This window comes from Terrapene carolina, unplaced genomic scaffold, assembly GCF_002925995.2.
Source record: "Terrapene carolina triunguis isolate 2854851 unplaced genomic scaffold, T_m_triunguis-2.0 Scaffold85, whole genome shotgun sequence".
In the NCBI taxonomy this organism is placed as follows: domain Eukaryota; kingdom Metazoa; phylum Chordata; order Testudines; family Emydidae; genus Terrapene; species Terrapene triunguis.
Window position 1 is genome coordinate 34,551,561 of NW_020664436.1, and position 16,841 is coordinate 34,568,401.

Here is a 16,841-nt window from a genome sequence, read left to right on the forward strand (position 1 = left end):
TGGTAGGGGAAATTGAAGAGAATAGCTTTTAATTCTACTTGTTTTCAAGGTTTATGTCATAATTAATCTCTGATGTAGACAATCTGCCTCCACTGAAGTGTATGCAGAATTGCAAAAATCTTATTTGAGACAATACTATTGAAATACAACCATGGTAAAGACTAAATGAGCAAAGGCACAGTCTAAAAAGATTCTCTGATCTCATCTCTGCTGCATTTAACACTAGTCCCAAGAATGCGTTTCTTCCATATAGTAATTCAGTAATTTTGTGAGCCTCTTCTGCACCATCTGTGTTTTAAACAGGAGGGATCAAGGAGATATGAGCATCTAATATGGTCCAGTCCTATCTCATCCACATGGCTTAGCAGACATCTGAAACATGGGTTAAATTGAAGTGCTATTAAATAACATTGGGTTATATGGGGGACACAAGGGATTTGGATAACTAGAATTTTCAGATAAAGCAAATGCAGATAAGTGGAATTATAGTGTGTCTGGTTCTCTGAAAACCTCTACCTTAACTATAAGAGTTGTAGAAAGTCAGAAAACTTGAAAAAATAAAGGGGAATGCTGTTTCCCTTCTGAATGTTTGTGGGACTGGGGTTTGTGTGTGGGTTTTTTTGTGTGTGAAACTTCTATTTCCCAGTGGGGGAAAAAACTGGACACAAATAAACCAGAAGAAATGTATATCATACACCTATACTATTCTTCAAGATGTTAATCTTGCCTTCTAAAATAGTAACCATAGAATCATGTTTTTATCCATTAGTTCGCTTGCAGAAATGTGCTCTAGTTATTACTTGTGTCCTCAAATGTCATGGGGCATCAGTATTGTTTCATTTTTGCATTATGCAGTAATGTATTATAAATAAGTGTTCACGTCTAATAAAAATGACCTACATATCTATAAAAGCAACTTCCACAGCACAATCAGAAACATGCAGGCCTGTACTGGTTTCAACCTTATAACGAACTGCTTCTGCAAAATTATTTATATGGTTAAGTGTTTGCAGGGTCAGGCCCTAAATTAATAGTGCAGTGTGTAAAGAAAGAGGATTGAAACTGTTGAATTGTTTGCTTGGTCAGTATCCTTCAAAACAGGAGGCTGAAGAGGGCTATAAAGCCAGCTGCTAGTGGAATGATTTTGCTCTGTATGCCTCTGTTGCTTTTGCAGATTGGTATGAGGGACAGCCATCATTTTTCACTTTCTCTAAGTGTTGATGATGGTTTTTGGTGCAGCATGTTCTCCCTAACAAGTCATGGTGTCTATGCAGATATACAGGGGTAAATATATGCTGGTCAACTAGTTAAACATTGAATCAGTGTTGCAGAGTATTGTTGAAGAGCTCTGTGAGCTCAAACGCTTGTCTCTTCCACTAACACAAGCTGATCCAACAAACAACTACCTCCCCCACTTTGTCTAAGATCCTGGGCTTACCGTAGCTACAGTGCCCCCATCTCAACTGAACACTGATATACATAGCTGGGATCTGTCTGGTTCATTTGTGGGTTAATATTAATAGGTATTTAGTCCACTTAGAATTCTATCAAATGCTTGGGCTGCTGCATGTGTTAACTTACTTGTAATGTCTATATTACAATATGGAATATAGTAATTGAGCAGGTGCAATGTGAGCCTTTGACTATATTAGTCGCTGTGGAGGAGAGGGGTATTTTAGTAGTGTGAAGAGCTGTTCTTCTACAGAAGTTGTTAGGCCCCCTCCCTATATCCAGATTGAGGAATAATGCAACAAATGGCCTAGAGAGCCATTGGTATTCTGTTTGCCTCTGTGAAGATGAATCATGGACATGGCCTCCTGAGTTACCGAGTGCATGTGGTAGGGGGGAATAAGAACCCCAAACAAAAGGAAGGTAAGGTATGTCTGCACTGCAATTAGCCCCTGAGCCAGTTGGTGTCTATTTAATTGTAGTGTAGACATTGGCTTGTGCTGCAATCTAAGCTCTAGGACCCTCTCATCTCACAGGGTCCTAGACCCCAGGCTTGAGCCTGAGCCCTGATGTCTGATCTCCAAATAAACAGCCTCTTAGCCTAAATCAGCTGACAGGCCAACTGCTGTTTTTTTAAGTGCAGTGTAGGTATAGCCCAGGCTTTCTATGTTGTTGGGATCTTGGATGGGGGAATGGAGATTCCTAGGCCTAAGTAAGAGATTCCCAGCAGCTTAGGTTAGCTTTAAAGGACAAATAGCACTTGCTCATTATAGAAGTCTCTATTACCTTTTAATAAAAACAAAACAAAAAACCTTGCCTCACTCAATCAGGTGTCTACAGGCAGCTCTACACCTAAACTGTTGCACCAGTGTAACTGTGCCACTATAGTGCTTCAGTGGAGACACTGCTATGCTGATGGGAGACCTTCTCCTGTCAGTGTAGTTAATCCACCTCTGCACTACCATAGCACTGTCTACATCAGGGGTTAGGTTAGTATAACTGTATTGCATAGGGCTATGGAGTTTTCACAACACTGAGCAATGCAGTCACCTATGTAAGTTTGTAGTATAGACCTGGCCTATATTTGCTTGCTTTAACTTTGTAAACAACTAGTTTCCTTTTTCCTCTGTAATAAAATTGTATACAAGCATTGTCCTTGGTGTGAACTTTAAGGTGCAATTGATCTGAGGTAAGTCACTGGTCCTTGGGGACTAAAAGTACCCTGAATATTACTGACTCTTGCTGTTTCTCAAGGGCCATCTATTTCACAGATACTCACCTAGGTGGCAAGACAGTCCTTGGAGAGGCTGGTTTATCTGTGACTAGTTAAGGCTATTAGTATGCCTGGAGTTTGCCCTTGAACTTCTGATCAATTTGGGGTTTGTGACGTGGTTGTTTTAACAGTCTACCCTGAGGCTGGTACTCTCTGGGAACATCACACTTGAGTTTTCAGAATTCAAGTGAAATGAAGTGTCAATGCTATGATTAATATTGCAGTTTTTATCTTTTAAGTGCATGGGATACACTTCCAGTACTTCCTATGCTGATTAAACATTTATAGGCTAAGTAAAGCTTTTTGGTGTGGCCATTACATTACTTTATTAATGAGTTTTGTGAGTGTGTAGTGTAGAAGGGAACAAAATTCTCAGTCCTATTTGTTAGAGACTCAGAGGAAGAAATGCATTTGCTGACCAAATTGTTGACATCTTCTCTCCCTTTGTCATGTTAGATCCAACTTAAGACTGAGTTGTGCAAACACACATGCTTAAGTAGACTTATCCCATTGATAAAGTTAACTCTGAATACTCATTAACCACATGTATTTCCAGGATTATGACCCTAGATTGTAAAGTGCTTAGGGTAAGAACATCTATAATATGTGATACTGTACCCACATTTCAATAGTAGAATTTTAAGCACAACTCATGGGGCAGATAAAGACTAATAATCTTTGAGGTTGATCGATTTTTGCATACTCTCAGAGGTCTTTAGTAATCTTGACTGAGGCCTAGACCAGTTTAGTCCAAGCAGTGGTAACTAAATAAAGGTATCTGACAAGTTAGTGTGGTACTTGCAAATACCTGCTCAGGGCATCTACTCAGAATGTAATCTAGCCTGACATCTGAGTAATGCCTGTCACAGTAACCAAAAACCAGATCCAAGCCTGGAACCCTTGGGCATGCTACCAGGCTTCTCTCTACATTATATAGCTGACATTGGGCTGAGGTAGTTTAAAACAGTGTATTTTTCCTTACTAGTGGGGACTGGAAGGCATTTGATGAGATGGCATTGATACACTATATCTTGCACATTAGCTCGCTATTTCTAAAATAAAGCACCTTGAAATACTTGCCATTAGGTTCTAGAGTTAACATTGAGCTAGACAAAAGCTAGCCCCACACCAGTTTTTGTCTCTTCAGCCTCAGAGGACCCTGTTACTGCTCATGTTTGTAAAGTTTTCTTTGCAATCTTAATAGTTAGGAATCAAAGTGATTGCTTAAGTTTCTAACCAAGTTCTGCAAAAAGTAATGTCAAAGCACCACATGAAACAGCTCAATAGGACACCCTATGTGAGCACTGGTGAGCATGTGTATCTGGTTATTTTCCTAACTGCACTAATAATAAACTCTCTCTAATTCTAGATAGTAAAGAATCTCTCCAAGTCTACACTGATATGTTAAATATTTCTATTGCTAATAATTAAACTTTTCTGCTGCTAGGACAGTATCAGTTTAGTATGTAAGCCTTGTGTGCAGTCTTTTGTACCTGTAAAGAAAAATAGTGCTAGATCATCATCATCACCTAATGGAAGGAAAATGAAACCCAAATGCAAGTGTAAAGATACAGTATGAAAACTATTTATTAACATATTTAATGCACATGAAGTCTTCCATGTATCAGCACCCAATTTTTGCTGAAGGTAAACAATCAGGTTTGCTTTGTATTCTATACCAGAAAGATTTCCAGTGTAAATAGATGATTTATTAACCAGTTTCCCTAAAACACAATACTAATGCATACCTTCTCAAAGCAGCACCATATTTACAGCTTCTCATTAACAATATTTATCTTACACATTCTATACCATTTTGGTATACCATAGTTTTGCTTCATTTTACATATATTTACAAACTTTAAAAAACATTGTTTTACAATAGCATGAGGGTTTTGTGTAGTGTATGGCAGTTACTGGCATAATCAGGACATATGGCAAAAAGAGAAGAAGCAGGCTTATAATTCTTGTTGCAATAATTGCCTTTTGGATCAAAGAAAGCTATCACGTCAAGAATCCTTCATTTCAAAACTATCTTCCCAAAGCAGTTCATGCTCTCTGTTAAACTGGATTTTCATTCTTAACCAAAGGTAGCAAATTTTTCTCTTCCCTAATGTATTCCTCTGGGTTATGCTTCCCCTTCTTGGCCATAGAGAACAGGATATTAGTTTCCCAGGCAGCCTTAACACTGATGATGTCTTAAAGCCAATACAACAGCAAAAATGTGCATGAGAGTTCAGGAGCTAACAATACCTGAATCACCAGTGTAGGCCTGAGACCTGATCAACACCCCCACATATTAGACCTGCCATGGGTGAAACTCAGGGTGTTCACCACCAAACTTGAAAAAAAGGGATGTTCTGCTGCTGCTAAAGCACCTCCATCTCAGGAATGTCCCTAACAGTTATAACCACTTGGTTAAAACCAAGTTGTAAAGATGCTGGGAAATTAGGGAGGATACAGAAAGAGACTCAACAAATGGTAAGATAAGCACTGACTATCTGCACCAATAGAGAAGATCACAATTTGGGTATGAAAGATAAAATGTAAAGAACTTGGGCATCAAGGAGGACACACAGATGCCAGTGCGTAATTGGTTAAAATGTTTGTTATTGAGGAGTGTGGGATAATGTGATAGGTTTAGTACATTTGAAGGAGGGAGCTAGTTTTACCTAGATAATAGAAATGAAAAGCAATGCTCTTTGGGAACCATTTCCAGACTGCAGTTCAACATCAAGCTGCTGGAACTCTGACCCTTCTGTACAACCCTGATATGCAGAGGCATCGCAGGGAACCCCCAAATGAATGAATCTTAACTGGTCATTGGGTGAAATTTGTCTGTATAGGAGGAGTGGTGAGCATAAGAGATTTGCTTGGTATATGTACTCTGTGTGTGTTGCTAGTAAATAGATGTTTAGAGCACAACTGTGTAAGGCTCTTTCACTGGGAAAAAGTTCCACAGACCCATAGAGCCCTTAACCCCGAGGGAAAGGGCTCTTACTTAAATTGACCTGGTTTCTTCCTGAGCCCTATGGGTAAGGATAGGTGCCTTACACCCTGAGCCCTCGGAAGGGAAAGGGTGGGGGTACCTAAACTGACTGGGTCACACCTTGAGCCCTCCATAGGGTATAGACGGGGTGCCCTAAATTGAGCAGGTAACACCAGGGCCAGTGACATTTGGCTTCCACATAGTGCACAAGATTTTTGCAAGTAAAAAATCCTCAGTGTTGTAAAAGAGGAAGCATCTCATTTTTGCCATAACCCAGTACATTGTGGATGTATTTTGTATACATTACTCATTGTCCTATGTTCTAATCATCATTCTTGAAAAGGTTTAATTTGGAATTATTACATGAATGCTTGAAATGGGGGGGGGGAGGGGGAGAGGAAAATCCACCCCACTGTTTTTATTAGTTGTCTTTTAACAGCCCAGCACAAGTGCACTTTGACCTAACTGTGGTTCCTGGGAAGAAAAAAAAAAAATTCAGCTTTACAAAATATACTTCCCTTATTGACTTTTCCGCTGGCCATATGGAAAATACACATCTAGCCAAGTGAATTTCTTACGTAGGCACCTTTCATTTAATTCTTGGGTCATAATAGCACAACACACTGCATAGAGACACATGAATACAACTCCCCACAAAATATTTACAATCCATCTTGTTGCCACAAGAGAATTCCTCAGAGTAATCTTTGGTTCCAAATTGTATCTTTGTGCAGTTTTCAATATTCATCGCCACAAGGCATGAAATATGTGATCGCTTGCCAGGAAGACAGCATTACTGCTTCTGCCTATTTACTAGGTAGGTAGTGAATTTAATGCTGTGCAGCTTCAGCCAAACTTGGCAAGTTACAATGTAACATTTTTTGAGTATAAAATACAGTACGCAGGAGTACAGCCCAGCAAATCCGCAGATATTGCTTTATATCTGCAGATATCTACATCTGCGGATGATTTTTTGCAGATCGTGGATGGATGCGGATCCAAATTTTCTTTCTAAAGCCCTGCAAATCTGCAGATATTCGCTTTATATCTGCGGGTGTGGATATCCACAGATCATTTTTGCAGCTTGGATGCGGATACAAATTTTGTATCTGTGCAGGGCTCTATGCATGGGGAAAGGCAGTTCAATGCAGGATTTCTACAAAATAATTCATTAACAAGATAAATAATACTTGTTTTTTAAAGTACACATTTCCCCATCCTATTCCTATTTTTGTTCCTCTAACGAGCAATGTAATAACAAAACAAAGAATAATAAAGGGACAAAAACCAGCCTAGGAAAATTTCTCAAATTCTAAATATCATGATTTCTTGAAGTTGAATTTTTAAAAAATGTTTTCTTTAGTTAATGGAATAAAAAACATTTAATAAAGTCAGATTTAATATACTATATCACAAGCATCCTGGATTATAGTAAGCAGCATTAGTAAAACTCAAATATCCTACATGGAAAAATATTTTAGCAAATCAAAAAATGACTTATAACAGGAATAAAATAGTATTAAAGTGCCAAAAAGCTTTGAATGCACAAGTAAAAAAATGCATAAACATAAAGGCCTGATCCTTGTGTTGCCGCCTCCCACTCCCGACTCCCATGAAAGTCCATGGAAATTTTGGGTGTACAGGGAATGTCAGTGATTGGATCCTGAGCTTGACTTTACAAAGTCAAACTCAAGTACAAGCAAGCCCTGGATTATTCTTGCTTTCTTGTTTTAGAAAAAGAGAAGCCAGTCTGTTTTTCCGTTGGATTAAAAAAGCATCTAAAACACAACCATGTATTTAAAAAAGGCTAAGTTAGCTAAAAGGAGTTGTTAAAGGTGCAACAACTACTGCAGTTTACAAAGACAATTTAACCCTCTCAGAATTTTTCCAAATATTGTTACAAGTAACACCTACCATGCTGGGTGGGGGGGGTTTGCGGGGGGGGGGGGGGGGAAGAATCTTTTTGTTCTATTTTTTTACTTTGTGCACATGACAGTTGTTTGGCCTTCTCTTGGCTTTGGTCTACACAAGAGATATTTACTGTGCTAGATATCATTTCAACTTCCTAGTATGTTTGTTACATTTCATAGCCACAAAATGGTTTACACAAGCATGCTTTGTATTCCACTTGCTTTCAGCAGAACTAAATGCTAGTTTTGTCAGAACCATTTTAAATGCCATTGCGAATACAGACTAGCTGTAGTAGTTCAACTAGTCCTCCCATAGCACCCTGGTCAAGTCTCCCAGAATGCATTGCTCCTGAACCGTGAAACAGATACCCAGAGGTTATTGCAGATGAAGTGGTTTAGGACAGTTCTAATGTGAATGCAAGACAAACCTGCAATGGTTCCCAATGCAATTCAGCATGTTCATTGTGGACACAGTGAACTTTTATGATTAAACCAGTTCAATTCCCTAATGTAGACAGGTCTTTACATATAGATCAAAATCACCGTTTGTTCTCTATATGCTGTCAGTTTCCCCATTTGTTAGTTTGGGTATTTCATACAGCAACAGGGAAGAGAAACAGTAAGAAAATGGTGACTGTGAAACCACAGAAAACCCACAAAGATTCCAGGAATAGGTGGCATACCTGAAAATACTAAACTTTAAAACAAGTTAATAGAAATTGACAGCCTCCCTTTAAAAAAAAGCTATACTGTGGTAGGGAAATTGAAACACACATTTAAATATCATGATGAGCAATATTCCAATAAATCCTCTGAAGTTCTGTAGCACACTGTTCTAGCATAGCCTGAAAGGGGACAGTCAAAAAGATACTTGTAAGCAGCAGGCATTTTAAGTATAGCTATTTAGGTGTGTCTAAAGATGAAGAGGTTGAGCTATCTACAGAACATGCTGAAGAACACACTTTTGTACGTTTGTTCAACATGTCATCAAAAGTGATTGTTCTTATAATATAAACTACTTTTTTTTTTTTTAAAAAAACAGCTATGAGAAGACTGCATGAAAAATCCTAATTTAGGAAAGGATCTAGCAATTAAAAGAATGTTTGTGTTAAAAATATTAAGTTGTATATTGTACCCTTTGTAGGAAATGTAACAATTTTCTCCCTCCTCTGCCCTCAACACAGATGGATTTCCCACCAAGGTTTGCAACAGTTTAAAATATTTAAACTAGACGTTTTAACTTATTTTTGTCTTATTTTGTTTTGATCATTCTAAGAGAAACCCTTGCAAATTATTTTGCACTGCTGATTATAATATTTATTATTATTCTGTTTATAAATTTTGGCCTCAACAGAACTTGAATATTTATACCTGTCTCACATTCATAACTGTAGATATTTGGCAAACTTCCATTTTATGAACTCCAGTCAATTACAGAGCTGACCACTGAACTGTGAATGCTGCCCCCTCAAAGCAGAAGCAATAAAGCTTGTGGTTTCTCAGAAATCAGTGGAAATACCTGCCATTTCGTACCTCCAACTCAGATGGGCAGGGTGAGGAAAGGAAGAAGAAAGAGAGGCACTTTATCACCAGTGGACACTGTACACAATAGCTAACACAAGCTGCATCAGGAGTGAAGATGATGTGCTGTACATAATCCTCTAAAAACAGACAGCAAGGAAGCAATTTTAAATCAGCATATACTCAGTGACACTCTTAGTTGGAACCAGACTCTGAAAGCCTCATTGTTTTAGCAGTCTGTTCTCCACAGAAATCCTGTATGTGACATTTTCTAAACCTAGTGTAAAGAGAGAATTTGGTTTCTTAGAAGCCTCCACCACAAACTTTTCAAGCATTTCCATTTTTCCTTCAGTTTTGTTTTAACTCTGTAAACAGAAATAAATAGGAAGTCCTTCCTTGGGAGATAGTGTTCAGTTGAAAGCAGATTCATAAGAAAGCCAAGGAAGTGGTCATCTAGGAAAAACCTCAAGATCACTTTCATTCTCATAAGCAAGTCTCCTCCACATGAACTCAATCACTGTCTGATTCTTCCTTGTACTTGGCTCTAATGGCTTGACCATTCTGAAGTGGCATTTCTTCATAGTCACTCCTGTTAACAAACAGATATTTGTAAACATCCTGAACACAATGGCCAGCTACTTAGTTTCATGTAAACAGAGAAAAGGTACTAAACCAGTTCTACAATAATTTGGGCCATCATCATTCACAGGGATTCACTAATCCAAAAGAATGCATTTCAGTTAAGAGACGTGAGCAATACATAACCCTAATCTCCAAATTCTTCCTCAAGGTTTGCTTCTATGCCTTGTCTACACTTGCAGCAGCATGTAGAATACAGGCACAACCGATGGAGCTACATGCCAGAGTGAAAGACAGGCTTCGTCACTGCAGTGCATAATGCAGGGAGGCAGTGGGACACTGCTAAAAATAGAAGTGTAGATGTGGAAAGCGCTGCTTGGGCATGTAGAGAGCCGTATAGGGTACATACCCCCTAGGGGTTCAGGCATATATGGCATTCTACTTGCATAAGCCATATCTCACCATCTACACCGCTACTTATACCTGTGCTAGCTGGGTGTGCAATGTGTTACTTTACATGCCACTGTAAGTGTAGACTTGTCTTTACTGTGACACCTATGGGACTGTGGACAACAGCTAATCAGGAGGCAAGCTGGGACTGCTGCTACTGATCAAAACTAAAACACACACAAAAGCAAAGACAAAAAAGCTATCCCTACAAGCTACACATAACTAATCTATGCGAAACATGTTACCATGTCCTCACTCTTTCACCTACCTGTTGTGTGGCTTTTTTTTCTTTTCTTTTCTTTCTTTCTTTTCTTTTTTTTTTTTTTTTTACAAAGTCTGTAAGCCCTCAAGGGTAGGAACTGTTTTTACTGTGTGTTTGTCCAGCATCAAGCACAACGGGGCCCTGGCTGGGCCTCTAGATGCTATGTAAATACTAATACTACTGTTGAGTTCAGAATCTGAACTCAGGCAATTGCATTGGATTCGATTATTAATATTTTTAATGAATATTGGGTATCTAAAATAGCAACTGTCCTGCCCGACAGCAGTGGCCATTTTAAGTATGGCCCAGCTCTCAATCTATTCCCTCCTACTGCAACCTGCATCCTGCCAACCTGACTCCAGCACTCGTTTCCCATCTATTCCCTTCTGCCAGCGTATTCTCTTCCCAAACCCTGCCATCCACATACTCCCTCTCACTGCAGCCTGCCATTGTCCTCACACCTACAAGTAGGGAATGTATCTTTTAGTATCAGTGTCATGGCAGTCCCTTTTTCAACAGGAAAAAAAGAAACCAAGATAGTGTGAAACCTCATTACAATCATATTTTGGAGTAAAGTGACCCAAAATAGAAGACTCAAGCTACAGTTGTCTTCCATTCTGTAGTCAGCATGTTTGGATTTTCACTAAAAACAACCCACCAGGTCCTTAAACTTTTTATATTAAATACAGCAACTCCACACCCCCTGAATCACCAATAGATTTTTCACAATTGTGTTACTTACCCATAAATCACATCATCATCTGAATCATTCAGCATAGAAAAGGCAGGATTGTCTTTCAACTGTGACTCTGGAAAATATAGATATGGTTTCATTTAACCAGAAAATTGCATTCCTGACTTCAAACTTTTAGATTAGACTTTTATCCAGAACTGAAAGGAGAGACTTTGTAGTTTCCAAGGAAGTTATAACTGGGATTCAGCCTGGAGTTTTACCCTGGCAAGGAAGGGATTGGAATCTGATTTAAACTCTTCAACCCCCGTCTCATAGTATGTCAGCATTCATAACAGCTGAAGTTGACACCCTGTCTAAAAACTCCAGGAGGTGGCTATTCTCTATATTGTATTAGCATCATTATTTCTTCCCAGGTACAATTTCACCTGCCCACATTACTTATACCTGATATTTTAGAACACACTAGTCAATAAAGAATCTGGTTGAAAAGTATAGGCAGATTTTATATGACATTTCAGTCCCTTTCCCTTATTTATGACTGAAGTTCCAAAAGTAATGAAATCTAATAATTGTTTGGTCATTAATGCTTATCTAAGGTGTTATAACTTAGGGCATATATTTTTCACTTTCACATAGGGAGGAGGAAGGTACTGCTGTAACTTCATGCTGGAATGGAAGGATGCACACACTCTTTCCACTGGCTGTCTACAATACCACCTCTCCAGGTTGCCTGGCATAGGCCTGTGGAGTCTTGGGGCTAAGTATATCCCTGGTGTAAGTTGACAACTCCATTGAAGTCAGTAGAGTTAGAGTGAAATCTAGCCCCTAATGGTTTGCCACAAGATCCAATACCTTCTGCATGCTTTTGAATTCTTCTAACCCAGGAACAGATGTAAATATTTGTTCCCAGCCAGCCAGCTAGCTAGTTGCATCTCCTATAATGGAAGTATGGGATTCCTGAAGCAGCTCCATTCATCTTAGTTCCAAAATCAGTTTAGTGAGAAACTGCTCTGCCCCAATAAATAAGGCCCTCCCCATGCATGTAGTACATGCTAGCTGCCCAGCATACTTACATTCAATGGTTAAAGCAGAAGACATCCAGTAGCCATATTTATTATTGAGTGTCCTAAAGCTACACAATATTAAGAGGCACATACAATAAATGTAAAATTTTCATGGATTAGATCAACGCATGTTTCTATCGTTACTGGCTATTTGAAGCCACCGTAAGCTGCTCATATACACAGAACAAAATGAAGTGCTAATGAAATAGCCAACATGTGAAGATTTGATGACCTCTATAGGCATGCCAGATCTTAGCAGCAATCTGGCAAATTTTACAGTAGGTCACTTACCATACAGTGCATTCTTTGATGGGGAATACACAAAGGCTAAAGTGTAGAGATAGAAGTTGAGTAAACCATAGAATGATAAGAATTCTGCTGGTAATAATAGTCAAGGATATTACACAATACAGCTAAGTACATATTAATTTTGAATAAACCAAACATTAGGCAGGATTCTCCCCGCAACAACATTTTTGGGAAAGCTTGATGACTTTTGCCCAGCACTTCCAAAGTATGAAGAGTATTAACTGTGTACTGTTAAAGTTTTGGGACACTGATGTTTAGTTTGGCATTGTCTGGGTGGGAGGGAGGAGTGACTGCAATCAGATAGAACACTAAGACATGGTGGGGCTGTTCCCCTTGTTTTTAAGGTACCCCATTAAAGCTCTCTATTTTAGTTTCCACTAGTTATAGAAAAGTTCAGCAGTCATTTTCTAGAGGATATTGGGCACTTTCGGTCACACAGCCAGTTTCAGAATCTAGAGAGAACTGTATTCTAGTGGTTTGAGTTGCGGATCCAGAAATACAAGTCTAATCCTGGCTCCAACACAGACACCAGCTGGCAACATCTGGCAAATTGGCTTCCCCATCTGTAAAATTTAATGTATCTAAAGAACTGTACTTTATAATGAATGAGATGGAGCCAACTGCTTGACTATCAAATTAGTACTGTGCAAATGCTGTTTCTAAACCAGCAGTTTTGGGAATATCTCCCACTGGCGGAAACTCTAGAGTAGACTAGCTTTGCTTCCACCTTCCCCACCCAACCTTACCCCCACATGCCCTCTCTCGGTTATCTAGACCTGCACTGAATGGGTCTAAACAACACGGTAGTAAACATGCTAGTGACAGGTCTTTCGTAATACTCCAGCTGTCACTACACCAGAGGAGCTGTACCACAACAAAGGGAGATTTCCCCAAAATTGCCAGCGTAGACAAGATTGAACTGTAGCAAGATATGCATGAACACTCTCCGGTTGTACCATGATCCTGCAATAATATTTTCCTTCTGTATTGGAAACTCAGCCCTGAACTGGAAAATGTAAGATGGCAGTTTGCAGAACTACTTCCTGCCTCCTCCAATTACGCAGCCCATCATACTTTTGTTTAAGTGAATTTAATACCTATGCCAATTTGCAGACATCGGCTAGCTACAGAATATGGTCAGCATAGGCAGCATCCATGTAAATTACTCCACAGTGTCCTTCCAACATGACTCGGCCCTGCTCTGAAAGGATAACCTACTACACATATATGGGAAAGAAACTTGTCCTGTCTTCGTGCACATTCCAGAGTGCCAATTACGGCTGTGGATTTTGTGACGTGGACAGCTGTTCAGAGAGTTGGATTGAAACCAACACATTAATTTGGCAGCCATCATGAATAACCATCAGAAAATAACAATTTGCAGTCACTACCAACCCGGGTTGGATTTGAACTGGTGATCTAGTGGTGAAAGGCACAACTCCTGAGCCATCGTCTCCGTACATTCACTTAACTGAAACAAGTTACCAATATTCCTAAATGACTGGAAGCCACAATGGAAGGATATAATTCTGATAATGAGTTGACAGCTCAGCTACAAAGTTGTCCTGTAGAACTCGTGCTCCAAAGCGTAGATAAAGTATAACAATGCTGTGGGAGACAAGACAGACACTGTGGCTATATGCACTGAACTGTGACAACATTTGGTGAGGTGAGTAATGGGGGAGTGGTAAGAACAGAGTTATAAGAAAAAATAGCACCTTGTCTTAGACTAATGTGACAAATCTATTCAGCTGCTTATTCTAAGAGACATTTGATTTCACACTCTTAATTTCAAAAAACATTCTGAATTAGAAGTCAGTCAGTCAGTTGAAGGATGGGAAAATTTAACCTATTTTTTCCTGGGTTTCCCATAAAGCACAATCCACAAAAGTCAGCAATGATTTGACCCTACAGTGATGGAAGGTGCGTATTAGAACCTAGTTTAGAAAAACAACATTGGCAACTCACCCCAACCTTTGAATTTCACATTCTGTCAGGATCCCAACTATACATATAAAATGATGGGGTCTAAATTAGCTGTTACCACTCAAGAAAGCTATCTTGGATTCTTTGTGGATAATTCTCTGAAAACATCCACTCAATATGCAGCGGCAGTCAAAAAAGTGAACAGAATGTTGGGAATCATTAAGAAAGGGATAGATAAGACAGAAAATACCATATTGCATCTATATAAATCCATGGTACGCCCACATCTTGAATACTGCGAACAGATGTGGTCACCCCATCTCAAAAAGATATCTCGGAATTGGAAAAGGTTCAGAAAAGGGCAACAAAAATGATTAGGGATATGGAACAGCTTCCGTATGAGGAGAGATTAATAAAACTGGGTCTTTTCAGCTTGGAAAAGAGACGACTAAGTGGGGATATGATAGAGGTCTATAAAATCATGACTGGTGTGAAGAAAGTAAATAAGGAAGTGTTATTTACTCCTCCTTATAACACAAGAAGTAGGGGTCACCAAATGAAATTAATAGGCAGCAGGTTTAAAACAAACAAAAGGAAGTATTTCTTCACACAACGCACAATCAACCTGTGGAACTCTTTGCCTGAGGATGTTGTGAAGGCCAAGACTATAACAGGGTTCAAAAAAGAACTAGATAAATTCATGGAGGATAGGTCCATCAATGGCTATTAGCCAGGATGGGCAGGGATGGTGTCCCTAGCTTCTGTTTGCCAGAAGCTGGGAATGAGTGACAGGGAATGGATCATTTGATGATTACCTGTTCATTCCCTCTGGGGCACCTGGCATTGGCTACTGTCAGAAGACAGGATATTGGGCTAGGTGGACCTTTGGTCTGACGCAGTATGGCCGTTCTTATGTTCAGCACATGAAACTCCACAGAAGGTGAATGCTGCCTTCCAGATAACTCTGCAGGGTGGACTTCTCTCTGGTAGATACATGTCCATAACTACAGTCTGATCAATGTAATGGTGGCAGTAGTGGACAGTTCACTCTAAATACCTCACGAAAGGAGGTTACAGAGCAAGAGGTGCTCACCAGAGGGCAGATTAGCAAACCACTCCTGGTTATAGGCAGCGACCACAATACCGCTTTAGAAAAAATTGATTTACGGGGCAACCACAATGTGGGCTGCATTGGCAGCTTGCCAGGACCCAAAAGGTTTTACCTAATTTACATAAGAGTGAAGTAGATTGCAGCTGCCCCCATTTTAATATGGAGGTGTGCCTCATGGATATTACAAGTCCCAACATGAAATGCTCCATCTTGTTCTGATGACCCTCACAGACTGATGCATACCAGGTCTTCTCACCGCTGAGGGCTGCATCTCCAGGATTAAAATAAATGCAGCCACAAGCAATAGTATAGAAATCTGTGAGCTATATTTAGCCCTTGGCTGCCTCAGATTTAATCAGAGTGGATACCATCTTTTTCCAAGGCCTAACACCAAATCTGTCCCAAAACAGGTTCAGTTTCCTCTTAACTGTTGATGCTGTAAACCACATTTGCTTAGTCTGTTCTAGACAGAAACAGTTTTCCCTCTGATAAGAATATTCTAGATATACCACTTAAGTTTAGAGTAATAGCCCCTTGCTTTCAAACACCGTTCATAATGACACCATCGACGCCATTAGCTGAATGGAACAATCCCATATGTTTACGGCTCTTATACACATTCCCCTTTTGCAACATTTTAAGGCTGCCATAAAAGAGCAACATAAGTCAATCTACATTTTTTCCAAAAGGCAAACCATTTTCATGTCATGGAGAGTCAGGTGTGGGACTCCACAAATCACAGCAGAAGTTTGAGCATTTACAGACTGCTCAACTCTCCCAGATGATCAGTGCAATTGTATTTTTTTAATGCAGGCATACAGAGTAGGTTTTTAGTCACTCATCATTCTACTTACCCAAGAGCTTCACTGCCAGTTCACCAATCTCATCTTGGCCTCATTGATTCAAGACATTAAACAGGTCAGAGTGGGATGTCTTCATTTTGGGTTATCAATGTTCTTTCCCCTTCTCCTTCCCCTCTTATAGAGGCCATTTGCCCTCTAGGTTAACTAAACTCTCTGCATCCCTTAAAAACAGGCATTATTGGTGCCCCACTGGCTTTCCTGGGCTAAAGACAGAATTTAATGGCAGACTTTCAAAAGAAAAAGTATGAAAGCCTTGTGACCATCTCACAAGCTTCTTGAGCTCTACTGTTCTGAGAAACAAATTATGAAATCTGTCTCAGACAGTCTGCCTGGACAGCAACAGTGCATCACAGTGCTAGCTGAGTCAGTGCATTTGCTTTTAAAAAAAGCTCTTTATTTTTTTATAAACAGAGGGCCATGCACTTTCCAAGATCCACAGCA

The 16,841-nt window shown here is 39.5% G+C and overlaps 1 protein-coding gene across 2 annotated transcripts in view; it reads right to left on the reverse strand.

Moving 5' to 3' along the window:
- Positions 1-8,657: 8,657 nt before the first annotated feature.
- The window catches only part of TMEM181 (transmembrane protein 181), a 48,093-nt gene continuing 39,909 nt past the window's right edge, over positions 8,658-16,841 (reverse strand). The window contains exons 14-17 of one of the 2 annotated variants that reach the window (XM_026649730.2): positions 14,026-14,108; positions 12,483-12,572; positions 11,176-11,242; positions 8,658-9,419 (exon numbers count right to left, since the gene is read on the reverse strand). In XM_026649730.2, the coding sequence (XP_026505515.1) occupies positions 9,338-9,419; positions 11,176-11,242; positions 12,483-12,572; positions 14,026-14,108 (322 nt within the window). In that variant the 3' untranslated portion in view covers positions 8,658-9,337. Of the gene's footprint in view, positions 9,732-11,175; positions 11,243-12,482; positions 12,573-14,025; positions 14,109-16,841 lie in introns of both variants that reach the window. The other variant, XM_026649731.2, reaches the window with a different exon arrangement.